General features: G+C 45.6%; 1 protein-coding gene across 1 annotated transcript in view; it reads right to left on the bottom strand.

The window, feature by feature from the left end:
* CCDC93 (coiled-coil domain containing 93) overlaps window positions 1-16978 on the bottom strand; it is a 97559-nt gene that overhangs the window by 50787 nt on the left and 29794 nt on the right. Inside the window, exons 7-11 of the mRNA XM_042948498.1 lie at window positions 16351-16451; window positions 8782-8818; window positions 5600-5692; window positions 5211-5261; window positions 4250-4336 (exon numbers count right to left, since the gene is read on the bottom strand). Coding sequence (XP_042804432.1) covers window positions 4250-4336; window positions 5211-5261; window positions 5600-5692; window positions 8782-8818; window positions 16351-16451 — 369 coding nt within the window. The remainder of the gene's footprint in view (window positions 1-4249; window positions 4337-5210; window positions 5262-5599; window positions 5693-8781; window positions 8819-16350; window positions 16452-16978) is intronic.

Raw genomic sequence — 16978 nt, 5'->3', positions numbered from 1 at the left:
AATTACCTGAGCTCCCCACAAGTGCTCCTGAAAGATATCATTTCAAGACAGTCTAGGCTTTGGATTAAGTGCAAGATAGAGAATGGTCCTCATAATCAACAGGTCAGAAGCAATGGTGCCAGAACTTCTTTTTTTTTTTTAAAGTTTATTTATTTATTTTTGAGAGGGAGACAGAGAAAACGAGCAGGGGAGGGGCAGAGAGAGAGAGAGAGAGAGAGAGAGAGAGAGAGAGAGAGAGAATATCCCAAGCAGGCTCTGTGCTGACAGTGATGTGGGGCTCAAACTCACAAACCGTGAGATCATGACCTGAGTCAAAACCAATAGTCGGACGCTTAACCGACTGAGCCACCCAGGTGTCCTGGTGTCAGAACTTCTTAATTGTTGGAAAGGAAAATTTCCAAAACCTATTAAGGAAAAACAAATCCTTCCACAAATAAGTCCTTCGGTGGTCCAAAATTCATCGAGAAGTTGACAGTCTTCTGGCTAGGATGTTATTTTCCAATGACATGAAAAACAATGCACACATACACACCATTTTCATTTTACCTATTTCTGTGGCTAGTTCCCAACATGATCTGGCCTCTTCTCTCTACTTAGCTCAAGGTAGGCAGTTGGATGAGGAAAGATGCTAAAGAGGCTGTCATTGCAAAGCCTGGAAGGCAGACACTAAGGATGATGGCAAAGGAGGCCTTCCCCGCTTTCCCGTATGAACACGTCACCTTGCCAAGGAGACAGGTTTCAAAGTCAGATGGTCCTGTATGCAAATCTGGAACTTACCAGCTGCAAGATACTGGACAAGTTACTTAAGACCTCTGATCTTTAGTATCTTCATCTGCAAAATGGATATATCACATGTTTATGTATTGAGCACCAACACTGCCAGGCTCTTGGCAAGGCCCCAAAGTTACAGAGAGAGTAAAAGGTGGTCCACATACACATAAACAGGTAGTTTCGGCTGCATGTGAGTGAGTGTAATGATGAAGGAAGGCAGACGATTACAGGCAAGAAGGTTGCATACTGCTGCGAATTAAATGAGATAATGGTATGCAAGGTACCTGGCACACTCAGGAAAGATTCTTCTGATTCCCCAAGACAGATCTGTGCATCTAGATTTATAAAATGTGCTAAGATTCTGGCTCAGGGAGATGCTGACCAAGGAATGATTTAGCTGGCTGTCAAGTATTAAAGTGGTTGAAACGGTATATAGGTTGGTAGGTATGTGGCATTAGGGAGAGTCCCTTCCCACCCTTTCAGGGACCAGGCACCTCCCCTGGCCCAGCCTTGCCTGGCTTAGCTTCCTTCCCTTTCTTCTGGCTCAGGTTAGTGGGGGACAGTGGAATGGGAGTGGTTTTTGGATAGTCAGGCTTCTTAGTTGCCTGCAAATCACAGTCACAGACTCTCCTTCCTTATAAAAGTGAATGCTAACATGCAGGGAACAGATTAGACATCCGCACCAAAAAGAACACTGGTGTCTCATCTAGCACCTTCTGAGAAGAGTGTTACCCTTTGGATAAAGAGGGGGATGGTGCTCCTTGGCCAAGAGCCTATGTGAACTCATGAATTATATATCTGGGAGCTTTTTTACATTCCTCTTCCCTGCTGCTCTACAGGAACCATATTAAATCGAGTTACATACCTCAGGGAATTGCTTTGAAACACATGGGTTATTTATCACGTTACACTGTTATAAGAATTTGTGAACCTTACAAAGAGAAGCCTGCACATGTGTTTTACTACATTTTTATATCCCAATGCCTGTCAACTTTCCAACTTGTCCCAGGCAGGCTGTTCGACTCATCCCCTGGTCACAAAATCATTTTCACTCTTCCTTCCTCCCCAAACTATCTTGTCCCCTTTCCTCACTAAGCAAAAATCCATCCTGTTCACAGCCTAATTTGGGTTTCTTTCAAGTACCTCTTGGTGGCTTCCCTTTTGGGCATCCCTCAACCCTGTCTCTACTTCCGAGGGGTTCATTACTGAAACCCTGAAGGGAAGGGAAGGCTATGGATTTTAGATAAATTGCCAGTGCCTGGTGTCAGCCCAATTTATGGCAGTAAGATTACAGTGAAGAACAAACATACTGCGGTGGACAACCTGACAGCAGCCCCATGGTGTCTGCCTCCTGGTGTTCAGGCCTTTGTGTCATCTCCTCCCTTGAGTGGGGGTGGGACCTGTGACTTGCTTCTAACCAAGAGAACACAGCAAAGGTGATGGGATGTATGTGAGTGCATATAGATAGCTATGCTACATAAAGCTGTACTGTTTATCCCATGAGGAGCTGCTGCCCCTCGCTGGCTTTGATGAAACAAGGGGCAATGTTGGGGAAGACCACGTGGCAAGGAATGGAGGGAAGTCTCCAGCTGACAGCCAGCACGAGCTGCGGACCTCAGCCAACAGGTGGCAAGAAACTGAATGTTGCCAACAACCACATGAGCTGAGAAGCAGATCCTGCCCCAGTTGAGCTTTGGATGAGACAGCAGCCCTGGGAAGCACCTTCACTGCAATCTTGTGAGAGTCTGAAACAAAGAACCCTGCTAAGCTGTGCCCAACTGCTAGCCCACAGTGACTGTGAGATAATGAATGTGTGCTGTTTTAAGCTACAACCTTTGTAGTAATACTGCTATGCTGGGATAGATAACTGAATATACACACAGAGGAAGAGAAAAGCAGCCTCTGGCATCTGTGAGCCCAGCTGGCACTCTCAGCAAAGCCTGATTTGTGGGAGCCGGCCTGTGCATACTAGGTCTTCGTGTTAAACATACACAATTCCAAAGAGTGTCAACATCACACAAGGTCTTACAGATACAGGTAAAAACACGACCACTCTGTAATCACATCTGAGCATGGACAAAACCTGATCACTGTTCAAACCACAAACATGACCAAACATCCCCCTATACCAGCTAATAGGAGCATACAGCTTTAACCTTGATTCGTTCCCACCTTTCTAGAATTTTTTTCATCCCTCCCATCTTACTGATACAATTTATTTAGACACTCCTTTATAGAACTGCCCTTCCTTAAAACATCCAACACAGAGCAAAGTCCTACTTTCTTGGTCCTTCCTCAAATCAGCTAAAGTGAGCCCGAATTCCATAGTAAGTTTTTCCTAATGCCTCCTTACTGAGATGCCATTTGGTTCCCCACTGGTGAGCAGTCTCCCTCACTACCACCAGCAATAAACCTAACTGTTCAGTGACAGTTGTGTTCCTGGTGGTCTCTGGTGGGGGGATATTGACAAAACAAGAGCAAACAAATAAAGCAAACAACATCTACAACAAAGTCTTTCTATGAAAGTTGCATTAAAAACCCATGCAAAGAAGCACTGACTTGGGGGGGTGGGGGAAACAGGAGAATCCCACCCCCAGACATTCTAAGCCATTGTATTGGCTGTCCTGCTCAGAAGACCCCTCACTTGGTGGGAGGTGGCCACCTGCTGTGTTTACAGTAGGTCATAACTCCCAGTTTCAGGAGACATCCCTTCCCCAACTACATCATCTGTGCACAATCACTTGAGAATATTGCACGGCGGGTCAGAGCAGAACTAATTTGTCGTCAAGGCTCCTGAGACAGGGAAAGCAAAGCTGGATGCTTCAACAGACATCAACGGTTTAGGGGGATAGACGGAGTACGGCTGGGGAAGGAAGGATGTGAAACAATGCCCTGTAAATCTGATTTTACCGATACTACATCTCCGCCAGACCAGAATCAGTTATGTGCAAAATGATTAATCACTGTCTCCCTGAAATAGTCAAGGTCCTGCTGCCCATTCTTAGGAGAGGGAAAAAAATCTAACACTGAAATATGACTTTCAGGCTTTAGTTCATTCTATACACTTTTAATAAAGTGGAACAAAAAATTTTGCCTTGGGCTTGGTTGAGTTATGGGGTTTGTCTCCTAAGCGGCAAAGCTTATTCCTCGACCCAATCACCAAACTGGGCCCAAGTTATAAGAAGCCTGGTAGAGGAGAAATGCCTGTGCTATACCTCCGGCATCGATTTATCAGATGCGATAATCGCTCTGAGAGACAGGTTTTCTCTTTATACGTATAGAAAAATAGGCACTGCAGAGGAAAATTTACTGAGCTAACGGGCAGATGCTGTTGGCTTTGCGTGGCATGCATGTTTTTGACAAATGTTGCTGATGAATTACAACTTGACTCCATCAATGCTGCGAAAGGGTGTAGGGGCAGAGAACAAATCCTTGAGGCATCACCTGAGGCAAAGATGCCAGCCAGGCCCCCACATACCTTCTCCGCGTACTCAGACACAATCTGCTTGATCTCTGCGGAGCAGAGTCCCACGATCTGGCCCACGGAGCTCGCGGTGAGACGGCTCTGCAATCACAGGGATGGGGGGTGTGTAAGGCCATGCCTTGTCTTTCACAGAACTGGAAAATGCTCTGAGTAGTACACCAAAACAGATAATATTCCCTGGGGGAAAAGTACTCTGGCTTTTGTCTACGCATTCATCAACAAGGAAGGGAGAAAACAATCCTCGGGACAAATGTTAAGCCCTCTCTCTACCTCCTGAGTTATTCAACTGTGCCAGATTCTCCCTGGTCCCCGGGTACCTCTGGAAAATCATTCCTTACCTCACACACCCCATCTCACGGTCTCTTCCTATGGGTCACTGACAGAGCCTACAGGGAACTTGGAGGGCTTAGGACTCAGGGAAAAAAGAAGTACAAATGGGAGAGATAGAGGAATCTCGGAACTCCCCAAATATCTCTTTACTGCCATAGGCCTTCCCTGGCCTAAAAAGGAAGGATCCTTTCAAAGCCCTTGGTTAAACCTTTTGGACAGGCCTTGAGGTCTGGGCAGACCAACTATAAATGCAGTATTCTATTTTCTACCTAGATGGTGTGGGAAGAAAACAGAAAGTAAGGGCTCTTCTGGAATGGTTGGTTATGGAGAGGCAGGGCTGAACCATGGCTCTTCTACAGAAGCCCTTGGGATGCTGTCTCAGCAGGGACATTCCACTCTCACAAGGGTCCTTCAAGCCCCACAGAGGTTCCCATGGACAGCAACATTACGCATTGGTAAAAAGTTTCCTAAAAGAAAGATCTCAAGGAAACAGGAAGCACTGAGTGCTGAAAACACAGGGTTCTCTTAAAGGTGGTCCCTCTATAAGGAGGCCCCACAGAACAGTGCAGGGCAGTTCCAAGTCCCCACCTCCACACTGTGCCCTCCCCACACAGTCTCCCCTCACCTCTTCATTCGCCATGGCGGTCATCTTGGTCATCAGTGACTGAATTCGCTGCTGAAAGAGGAGTGGGGAGAAGTAGCAGTGAGTGGACCCGACTGCATAAGACTTCCACAACATGTCTAAACAGATCTCTGCGCCACAATCCAAGGCTTGTTTTACGTGATCTGTTATAGTGAGCCTCACGGGGCAGGGGCAGGGGCAGGGGCAGGGGCAGGGGCAGGGGCAGGAGAGGAGGGGGGTGAGAAAAGGAAACTGGAAAGGGTGTGACAGGCCAGCTAACAGCAGGTGACTGAGGGAGGCAGCTGGCCATTTTGCAAAGCTGGGGATGAAAGGGAAATTTCTCCCCAGATGATTTAAACAGAAGCCTCAGGGGACTCATGTGGGCCGCACACCTCTTCAGCAGCTTGAAGCTCATCTTCTTCCTGAGCATCGGCTCTTTCTGCAGTCAAGAGCCCCGCAGGGAGTGTCGTTTTCTTGTCCTCGGTCTGGAAGGGAAGATGCAAAAGTAGCTGAGCACTCGAGATGAAGACTCAGCAGAGAAAGGACAACAATGCAAGGCACGAGTCTGGGAAAGAAAGCACACACATCTGGAAAGGTGTAGCAGTCCCTGACAAGTGGAAAATCCACAGACCTGAGCTTCGATTTCAAATACAGACCGAGCAGGCTGAGCTCCAGGCCTTGGCCAATGCCTATATCCATTTCTGAACTGCTTGCTGATTAAATTCCTATCAGGTCGTACACACTTGCCAGCCTTATACTTTGACAGGGTCTCTCCCCTACTTTAATGCCTTCGAGAGTAAATCACTGCTGAACAGAGTGCTTTCTTCAAACTGCCAGTTGAGACCCATCAGTGGGATATGAAAGTAATTTAGCAGGTATGACCAGCATCTATATAAGTTGAACAAAAATAATAGAACAGGACATATCAGAGTGTTTTACATGTAGTAAAGGGTTAACTTTTGTTAACAAAAGGGAAGCTTTTGTTTTTGAGGTGTCTGCGCGTGGGTACTGAAATCACGATGAAAAACAGGATTCTTACTGCCAAGAAGCAGTCAACGAAGTTTAAAAACCTCTTGTGCGAAGGATAAAGATCTAAACTGCTTTGCTTGGTGATTAAGCTTCATGCTCCGGACCCAGCCTCAGGCTCTAAATGTACCACACTCAAGACACCCGGATTAGATGCTGTTCCTCAAACATGGGCTGGAAGTCTAGAGTGCCCTGTTTTAATACCACCTCTGCCACCCATCAGCTGGGTGACCTCAGGCTTACCTTCTCTGGATATCGGGGTCTTCTAGGGTGGAAAAAGAGAACTGGTCTCAGAGACCCTTCTCAGACCATCCCAGTGCTAGGATGCTTTTCTACGACATGCCCATAATTGATCCCAGGGAGCACCGTGAGCTCCTATACAGGTATATCTACACATGTATCCCCTGCTTTTCAAAGCTCACATTAGGCCACTTTGCTTTCACAGAAGACCTACATGAGTACCTGTTGTTGCTAACCAAAAGAAATCTGAAAAGGATTTTCACTTTTACAAAAAAAGGTGGAAGTGAAACCAGTTTTCAGGGCTGGTTTAGCAGTGAGCCATTCATTATGGAGGCAGTGCGTGCCCTGGGCAGTGAGTGTGGCCCACCAAGCTCCCGCCCTGGGACTGACTCTCGGCATCTTAGCATCAAGCTGCCAGAGCTCAGAACTGTATCTGAGCATCTGTGCTTCATCTCAATTTATTTTGTGTACCTGTTAGCGAGGTATGTTTCACAGTATCAGAGAAGCCTACGAGAGGTTATTTTTTTTAGGTGTAGGAACACTCACTCAAATTTTTTTTCATATAAATGAATGGCAACTGCTTCTTAGCTTTACTCCATTTTAGCTTATAAAAGGCTTCATATGTATGCTCTGCTTTATGATACTGGAAGAAACCTGTATCTATAGGGGACAAGACAAGCCCAAAGTGAATACTATTTAATGGGCATTGCATGATTTTTCCAATCATAATTAATATATCCAATACCCATACGCATAGACAGTTTTTTCAGACTAAATTACATATCATATCGAATGTACACATCAAATTCTTACTCTATATCAGACACTACCTGACATTACTCAACTCCAGAAAACACCTAGCATCGGCGGAAATGACTGTTGAGTTGAATAAAAACACAAATGTGGAAAAAAATAAATAATGAGAAAACAAACAAAAAAGGCATCATAATCAGTCCATGACTGATTACTAATGAACTACTGCTACAGATAAAATAGCCATTGCTTATTAGATATCTCTGTGATGGGTGATTTTATATCCTTTACATTTCAGCCTTCACAACAATGCTGTGAGGCAATACGATTACTGCCCTTATTTTGTAGACGCTGTGAACTAAGGCACAACAATTAAGTACATTGTCCAAAGTCACACAGTGAAGGGATTTGAAACCAGCCAGTTTGGCTTCAGAACACATGCTCCTGGTCACTATTCAGGCCCCCTGCTGACTGAGACAATTCCTACATAAAGCAGAGGGAGGCTGGGAGCCAGGGAAGGCTTCCTGGAAGGACTGAGGGATGGGGTTCTGGACAGAGGCAGGGGTGGCAGGAGAACAGAGCTGAGGGAGTAAGTGTCCCATGCAAGAATATCTGAGTGTCTGATGGGGAATGAGGAAAAAAAATGGTATCAATAGATCTTGAACTACAGGACTCTGCTTTTTAAGAGGCCACTGACAACATTAGTTAGTGCTTTATTTAAAAGAGTGATTAAGGGCAGAGACTTTGATGTCACACAGACCTGGGTTCAGATTCTTATCGTGGCAAATTAGGAGCTTGCGTGATCTTGGACAAATCAGGGAGCCTCTCTGGGCCTCAGCTTTCTGACCTCAGCTTTTCTGAAAAAAGGTAGCAAGCATCTTCCTCATAGAGATGTTCAGGGAAGTAAGTGAAACAAATACACACAGAGCCCTGAACAAAGGGCCTGAAACACAGTAAAGGTTTGGCACTGTAAGATTGACAGGACAGCCCTGCAGCCAACAACTGAAGATCATCAGGAAATACATGAATTAAGAGAAAGTTTTGAGACTGCTTTGTGAAGTTAGAAATCCCCTCTTGACTTACCTGATTTCTCCACGCTAGGTACTAGGTTGTCTTAGGGCAGGCCTGTAATATGTGGCTGTGTTCTAGCTCACTGCGAGCATCCTGTTCACATCTGTCTAGGGTCTCTCTCATCAGATGGGGAGTGCTCAGGGCCCTGGGAATGGACTTCATTGTCACACTTTTGGAGTTATCAGAGGGCACGGAATTGCCCTTGGGGCCATGACTTCCAATCACCTCTCACTTTGAGCCCTGCGATGAGGCTGCTCCCTCAAGTTCCCCGACTTGCCAAGGTGGCTGGCTGCAGATACAAGGGAGGTGCGGTGGCCAAAGGCAGCTGGTACATCCCTCGTGCACCAGGCTGCCCAGCGACCAGAGCACGGACATCCCACTCTTGCTAGGCGGGCAGCCTGTCAGTGTCAGACAGACAAAGGCGGGTGGGGGGGGGCACTTCCATCTCTCCAATGTTCTCTCCCATCATCTATGCTTGTCTTACCTTCTCTGTTTTGCTCTGGCGGCTAAATCCATATCTCCTGCAGGCCACAAAAAAGGGGAGTTCAATTACTATTCAAAAGTCACACAAATTTGGTCAAATGCATTTTGGTTGGAGTTTTATACGCAAAGTACCAAAGAAAATTTAGGCCATATAATAACTGGAGAAAATGTTTTAAGTGCCTGAACCAGAAACAAGTTCCACTGTTCTTGAACAAAGGGCCAGCCATTCTGTTTGTCATGTGAATACTACCAATGGCAACTCTCAGAGGGTGCAGAGTATAGTATTCTCTTAAAGTGCAACCATTACTCTTTGAACCAGGGGCTGCCATTTCAGATCCACGGTTTAAACTAAAAGCCTTAAAACTTTCTGTACAAACAAACGTGAGTGTGTTTGCTTGGGCTAAGCATGCTCTCTAATGGCTATATTCAGAATCTGGGGTCCAGCCCATTTTTCATTCTCAAACATAGTCCAAGCAGGATGTCAACAGTGTTATGCGTTCACTTCAGGCAACCTTAAATTCAAAGAAACTCAAAAATGCAATTTAGTTTAAATTAGTTTATTTTTAGGCTCTTTTTTTTTTTCTGTTAAGCAACACTGCAAAATCCATTCAACCTAAGACAAAAAGCATTATGCAAAACACCCTACCTCACTTACCTTCCGAATAGTTTAAAAGGAAATAAAGTTACACGCAGCCATTTAAGAGAAACCAATCAAAGACTCCTGCTCTACCCTTACTGACACCATGCTGACGCCACGTGTTGGTCACTGGGTCGGTACGCTGGCCTCCAGCCTCACTGTGTTCCCGCTCTTCCTCCCACCTCCTATCTGGCTTCCAGTGGCCTCATCCGCATGAGTCAATGGCAGGCCTCTTCCCTCCTGAGCATCCACTGCCTGACACAGAGCTCTGCACATCCTGGGCTGTTCTCCTCCTTTCCTATTCACACCCCGCACCTCAGCTCTCGAGCTACCTCCTCCCCAAAGCATCCCCCACGTGTGGACACTCTGCCTGGGCCAATCCATCCCACACCTGTACACGTCCCTCCACCTCCCAGAGACAATCACGTCCAACCGCCTGTATGCATGTGTGCACCCATTTCCCAGAGGGCATGGGAGCCACTTTTACATTTAGTATGTCTAATGTAGAACAAATAAACTAAAGATAAGTGGAAGAAAATGCAGAAATCAAGAAGCCAAAGCATCACCTGGTGTTGCAGTAGGTTGTCATGTAACTAGAGAGACCAAAGAAAGAGTCCAGGCCGGGCACAGTGTGCCCACTCATTAGGCATAACTCTGTAGGCCCAAAGTGCAGCAGACTGAGGCTAAATTCTGAGTATCCACACACACTCTCTGAGTATCCACACACTTTGACCTTATGGCAAATCCTGTGAATTGGTTTCACGATATCTATTGCACATTCCTGTACTGCAGAGGCTGGAAAACAAGACTCTATTTTCTACACTCCTGTGCACCTAGGGCCTGGAGTGCTATGTAGGCTCCACCTGTCAGGTGCCCTTACTGGAGATCTGAATGTGCAGCAGCTACGTGAGGAGAGACGGAGGGTATGAAGGGTGTGTTTTATGACTGTGGGTCACACCGATACCCTGGTTGGGGGCCAGCAGCTGTCACAGTGGTGTTCTGATTTTGGCGGAAGTGTTGTGGTCTCTCTGTCAGCAGCTGTCGTATCGGCTTCCTAACTCCACAGGCCACTAGCTAGCTTCCTGGTGGTGGAGGCAAGAAGCAGCATCCTTGGAGGCCCAGTTCTGATGTGCTACTTGGGGAGTGACCCTGGCTTGGCCTAGGTCCCACCTCTCAAACCTTCCCAAGGATCCGTGTAGTCAACCTCTTCTGTTGAAACTGGCCAGAGGGTTTAGGTTCTCACCCAGTGAACCCCGGCCAACAGAGGGTCTCACCAAAGTTTCCCTCTCCTAGAAGTAATCCTGCACCATGGGTGTTCCTTCGTTTTCCAGGCCTTTAGTTCATGCAGACCCTTGGGGCAGAAGACATGCTTAGGCAGACAGCCTTCATCTAAGGCCCCTGAAAACTATGGATTTTCCAAATGAAGCAGTAAACAACTAAATGTGGGAGACTGGATTTCTAGGCTCCTTCTACTCCTTCATAAAGACAGAGGCTGTGGGAAGGCCTTTCTGACCACCCAAAGGCCTAGGTTAGGCCCCACAGGTATGCACTTCTGTGTTTACACCATCAACGTGCTCATCTCACAGTGTGCGATAATTATGTCTAATCCTATAACTCTGTTGAACTCCTTCAACAGAGTGCTTCACTCATTTTTTTTAAATAATTTTTTAAATTGAGATATGACTTGTATAACATAAAATTTCTCATTTGATACTATATACTTCAGTGATTTTCAGTAGATTCACTCTTTGTACAACCATCACCACTATCAAATTCCAGAACAGTCCCATCACTTCAAAAAGAAACTCTGTATCTATTAGCAGTTAGTCCCAATTTCCCTCTCCAGCCCCTGGCTACCACTTACCGATTTTCCATCTCTACGGATTTGCCTATTCTGGACATATCCTATAAAATCTTACAGGAATCTTATGCGGCCCTTTGTGACTGGCTTCTTCACTTAGTATGTTTTGAAAGTCCATCCATACTACAGTATGAATCAGTACTTCACTGCTTTTTATGACTAGGTAATACCCCTTTATATGGATAAACCACACTTTGCTTATCTATTCCTCGGCTGATGGACAATTGGGTTGTTTCCACTTTTTCGTGAACAGTGCTGCTATGAATGTTCACAGACAGCTCCATCAGCTTTTGTATCCTCAGCACCTAGGACAGCTCCTGGCACACAGTAGGTACTCAAGAAATGCATGCTGAATGAAGAGTCTGGCTGATTTTTCTAAAACCCTCCTTCTCCGTGTGACATGGTGACACTGCTTCCATGACAAAGAGCTGTCCCCAGATGCCTATTAATTCCTGTCTCATTATGTTCACTGGTTGAGAGGTTTCTGGGAGACTTCCATGTTGCTTGAGCTTCACCAAGAGAACATGGTATCCCTTTCTGGCCTATCACCCCTCAAAAAGAACAACGGGATGCTTCAACTTATTTCTACAAAGCATTTACTTCTCTTTTATCTTTCATAGGTATGCTGCTCTCTCCTCCCACCTCCCTCTCCTCTCACCCTGTCTGCCCTGCCCTTGCCTCACAAGTGTCAGTCTGATCTGTGCTGCCACATGCTTCAATTTGTTTCTGCCTTTCCCTCTGTTAGCTCTGACCAACCAGCCCTGCTGATGTCTTACACTGTCAGCACCAACACAGCTCTGGTCTCTTTTCACCCACTTTACTTCCTCACACCCTACACCTTACACTTGATCTTTAACATCAAGGATGTACACCTTCTAGAACAGCATAGTCCGAAAAAAATATGATGAGAGCTAAATATATAACTTTAAATAAGTAGGTTCACACATTCAGGTTATTCCAAACAAACTTGAACTTTTTCCAATAACTAAATCAAGCATGAGTCTTTCAGTGCTACTTAATTAAAATTAAAATTCTGTTCTTGAATCACATTAGTCATATTTCAAGTGCACAATAGCCACATATGGCTAATAGCTACCACACTGGACATCACAGTTCTAGAAAACAAGCTAACCTTCAAAAACAACTACCCCAGGGCAAATTAAGACAGGTACCAAACTATGTGAAATAAAACAAGGGCATAAAAAAGCTCTAAATACTAAGGGCTGTGGGCCCTGTTGTTTGTTCATTTCACAGGTATTTGCTTAACTACGAGCGGTCACAGGCCTTACCATCACAGAGGATCCAAACAGGTTGGGAGAGACATGCCATATTTCCTTTACTAAGTACAGAATAATTCAAAGCAACTAAAATTAGGCCTCAAATAGTGTGGAATAAGCCAACACCAGTATTCTAGTGGTAGTGCTTCCAAATTCCACTTGCAAGTTGTTAAAAAGAGAACCATGGGCCCAAGGTGGAATCCCTCACCCCTGTGAACAAACCAAGACTTAACTGCAGCTTCAACCTCTCTAGGAGTGGAATTTTAACCCAATCAGTCTGGAATCTTCTGGTCAGCACCAAAGAGTTAATCTGTCATATGGACTCTCCCCATCTTCCAGAAGAAGATGAGGTAATCCACTTAATAAGATTCCCTCCTTTCCCCCTAAAGGAAGGTGACCTTGCCTGAAACAATCCTTTCTTTCTAAGGATTGCTAATAACTTCTTGCCTTACCTTCCTTCCTATAAAAACCTTCCATTTTGTACAGCTCTTGGAAGCTCATCTCTACTTGCTAGATGGGAGGCTGCCAGATTCATGAGTCACTTAATAAAGCCAATTAGATCTTCAAATGTACTCGGCTGAATTTTGTTTTTTTTTAAACAAAGTCAAATATACCGCACATAAAATGCATTTCCCCACAGTGGCAGTTTTAAAGCATGGTTAGGTGTTTTAATTTAGCTCCTAAAAGCTGATTGGGCCTATAATAAAATTGAAATATTATAGACTTACAATTTTAAGTGTAAAATCAAAACCACGAGTCTTGTTTTTCCAAAACCATAACATTTAAACAAACCTATCCAAACATGTTTTTAGCAGGCACACACCATCCTTAAGGCCTTCAGCATGGGTGGCCAGGCTCAAAGTTCAACTTCATTTTAGTGACTGAGAGTTAAAAAAAGGTGGAAGCAGCTGGAATGTTGACCTCCAAGCCACTGTGGGCCCAAGCTAATGAGTAATCTTCAACCCCAAAGAGTTTCAGAACTTCTAACTCCAGGAGTCAAAATACTTTCCCTCTTTTCAAAAGGTGAGATAATGAGGAAACTAGAGGCACTGACAAGAGATGGGGGTTCGGATTCCCAGGTGGGGATGAGCAATTAAGGGGTGCCACGATGTTGATACTCAAGGGAGAGACAGTATAGAGGTGAGTGAGTCCCGGGACCAGTGAAGGCCCGGCCTTGCCTGACTGGGGAAGGGAAGGGAGAGTGTGCAAGACTTCTCAGGCTTGGGGGAGGGCTCGTGGTGGGGTACAGAGCACACGGGAACAAGGAAAGCTGAAAGGAGAGCCGCGTTTGGATCTACGGGTCATATTTAAGGGCATCTGAGAACTGAAAACTGCTGCTGTTAACGATGATTATGGTGATGAGGATGATGAGGGCAGAGCCTAACAACCGACATTTACTGTTTCCCACACAGGACAAACTATCCAAAGCTCTTCACATTTATATTGTTAACGTAATCCTCATTTAATGGGCCAGACCTCCATGCAGGGGATGGTACTGACAGAACCCCCGAGGAAAAAGTCTGATAGCCAGAAAGGAGGGGAGGGCCTTTCCAAGGAGGGGGCATGAAATGCACACTTGCTGGGGCTTTAAGTTTTTTCCAGTTTGCCCCATCAGTTTTAATAAGCACTCTCTTTGTTCAGTGTCAGACCAAACAACAAAGACTGGGCTTGTCTTTCTAAAACCAGGAGCCAAACTTCCCCTGGAGGTTCAAACAGTATTTGTAGGTAATGACAATGGCACGCTTTTGGAGTCCCAACAAAACCTGAGTTCAAGTCCCAGTGTGAGGCTCTTAATAGTTCTTAATAGTAGTTAACAGTGGACTTTGGGCAAGTTATTGTTTAAATTTTCTGAATGCTGTCTTTACCATTCTCAAAAGAGAAAACTGAGCTAACTAAACCATCAGAATGTCCTACGTAACCACTTCCCCACCTCTCACAAACTCACCCTCTCCTCATCAGGAAAGCTAAAAAGAAAGCAAAACCATCCTTCTCCTAAAAAAAAAAAAAAAAAAAAAAAAATCCTTCATCAAATACCTACCCTAAGCTTAGAACGCAGAAGTCAGTCTGACCCCACCGACAGGAATTAAGATTGATAGGGACACACTCTGCACTTTCTTACTCCAAGTTTGAGGAGAGTCACAAAGAAAACCTGTGGATTGCTCCCTTCCCTAAAGAAAGCCCCACCAGACTCTGGGCAGGGATGTCCTGAAGCTGCCCAGCCATCAGATGATAAGAATGACTACCCTCTACAACACATTCGAAAGAGCCAGTTTAAAACCGGGATTTTCAAAACAAAATGGTGAAATGTCATCAGCCTGGTCGCGGTGAGGTGGACAGTTTACTGAATCCCTGACTCCTTTACACGCCCAGGAACGTTTGGAGCATCCATGACAATGGAAAACATGGAGGTATCAACAACAGAAACCACGAAAACCACAGTATTCTCCCGAGTATTCTTTGGCTCTGGAATGTGTGATACCCAGGGAGGTGGTCTCTCCAGCTCTGGCTCCCCCAGACTCACATGCCCACCTACACTGGGGCATGGCTGCAAAACCCCATCACAGTGCCCAGGGCCTGCGACCTGCCAGTTGCTCAGGGCCCAAAACTCAGAGAGGGCCCCACACCTGGTTGTTGCTGCTGTCTTGAAATTCTTAATAATTAAGCCTTATCAATAATGATTATTTAACAAGGGGCCTTGCATTTTCATTTTATACTGGGCCCTACAAACTATGTGGATGGTCTGGTGGTGCCTGACTCAGAAGAGGAATTCCATTCACAGCAGCAACTGGTGAGCCATGGAGCGGCCGGCACACCCGGCTTAGGGCCAGAACAACACCTTCCTTGGAATGGAAGGGACCGGCTTCCGTCCTCAGGAAGTGGGACCGGACACCACACCACCCCCTCAACAACAAAGAGGGAAAGAAGCGTGGCAAGTTTTTCTGAAGTGTTTCTCCACTTGGAAGGTGGAGTGTCTATAAACCAACGAAGCCTACTTTCCTTCCCATTCTCTCCAGCACTAGTACTGGAGCACTGCCCCTCCAGAGGGGGCGGCCATGAGACCGATGTTCGCTCAGAGAGGTGCTCGAGGCAGAGCCGGCTGGGCTAGCAGGCAGAGCAGCACACGGCAACCACTCCCAGGGCAAAGAAAGGAAGCACAAGGCGACATACTCACGTCAAGGAGTCCGCTACCCTAAGTAGAAAACGCAGGACATAAATGAAGGTTAATACCCAAGGTCAACCAAGAAACTCACCGAGGAGAGCGCTTCTTTGTGAGTTTTGAAGTAAAAAAATGAGGACACAAGACAACTGGTTTTGTAAAACATTAGATAATTAAGAAGTGACAAAATACTTCTAAATTCTTCATCTTTCTGCTCAGGACAATTCCTCACAGGAAACCAAAACTATTATTCTAACCCTTCGAGTAAAACTACTATAACCGTTCGATTCTTTAGCTTACCTAAAGATTGTAACAAATGGCAGGGGTATGACGGGTGGCCCACCCCCAGCCTCTGCAAATACCGCCAGCCCCCCAACTCTGAGGAGGGCAGAGACAGGGCACACAGTTACACGCAAGTTTCCGGAGGGGCACTGCAAAGAAAAGGCCTCCACCATCGTCAGGAAGCTACCCACAGAAGCGTGGGAAAGAAGTCCCTGGTGATGGAAATCTCGGACCCAAACCGGTAAACTCAATCAGGTAAAAGCCAACCAAATTAATCTCAATGAAGCAATCCAACTCAGCTTTTCTTTTCAATGGTTTTATAAAATGGACACTTCAGATTGGGTCCCCTTTATTACCTGCCATATTCCAAAAGCGTAGCATGGACTCGAGATTCTTCATCCAGCAGCTCTCCTGCTCCCTGTTGGCGTCTGTATTTCCGACGGGGCTTGTAAACATCCTAAGGAGTGGGTGAGACAGAGGACTTACTGAGTGTGAGAGGGCCCTCCTCCTGAACCGGCTGCTGGGTGCATCCCGGCCGGTCAGGGAGGCTAGTCTTTCCCCATGATGGCGACTGTACCCCTCTCCTGCAGGAGAGCCGGGGGTGCTCAGGGAGGCCACCCTCAAGGAGTCTGCTCCTTTGATGTGCACATAGGTAGCAAGTATTTCCACTCAATATATTGCCCCTCAACTTTGTTTTCACTTGGTGGGTTTCTTTTGTCCTATGGCATTTTAATACTTTATGTGGTCAAACGTAATCATTTTATATCTTACTTCTTATACCAGGGATTGTAAAAAAAAAAAAAAAAAAAAAGTTCTTGTATGTTACTTGTATGGGTTATATTTAGCCTTTTAAACTACTCAGAAGTCTTTTTCCTGAATGGAAAATTAAGAATGCCAACATCTTCAGTTTAATAGTCTAGCCTTCCCCTGATCTGAATGGCATGCATATATATACCATGTACTGGTGTTACCCTCTTCTATTCC

This window comes from Panthera leo, chromosome C1, assembly GCF_018350215.1.
Source record: "Panthera leo isolate Ple1 chromosome C1, P.leo_Ple1_pat1.1, whole genome shotgun sequence".
NCBI classification, from domain to species: Eukaryota; Metazoa; Chordata; class Mammalia; order Carnivora; family Felidae; genus Panthera; species Panthera leo.
Note: the sequence above shows the minus strand (reverse complement) of the source record. Positions and strands in the feature narration are given on the sequence as shown.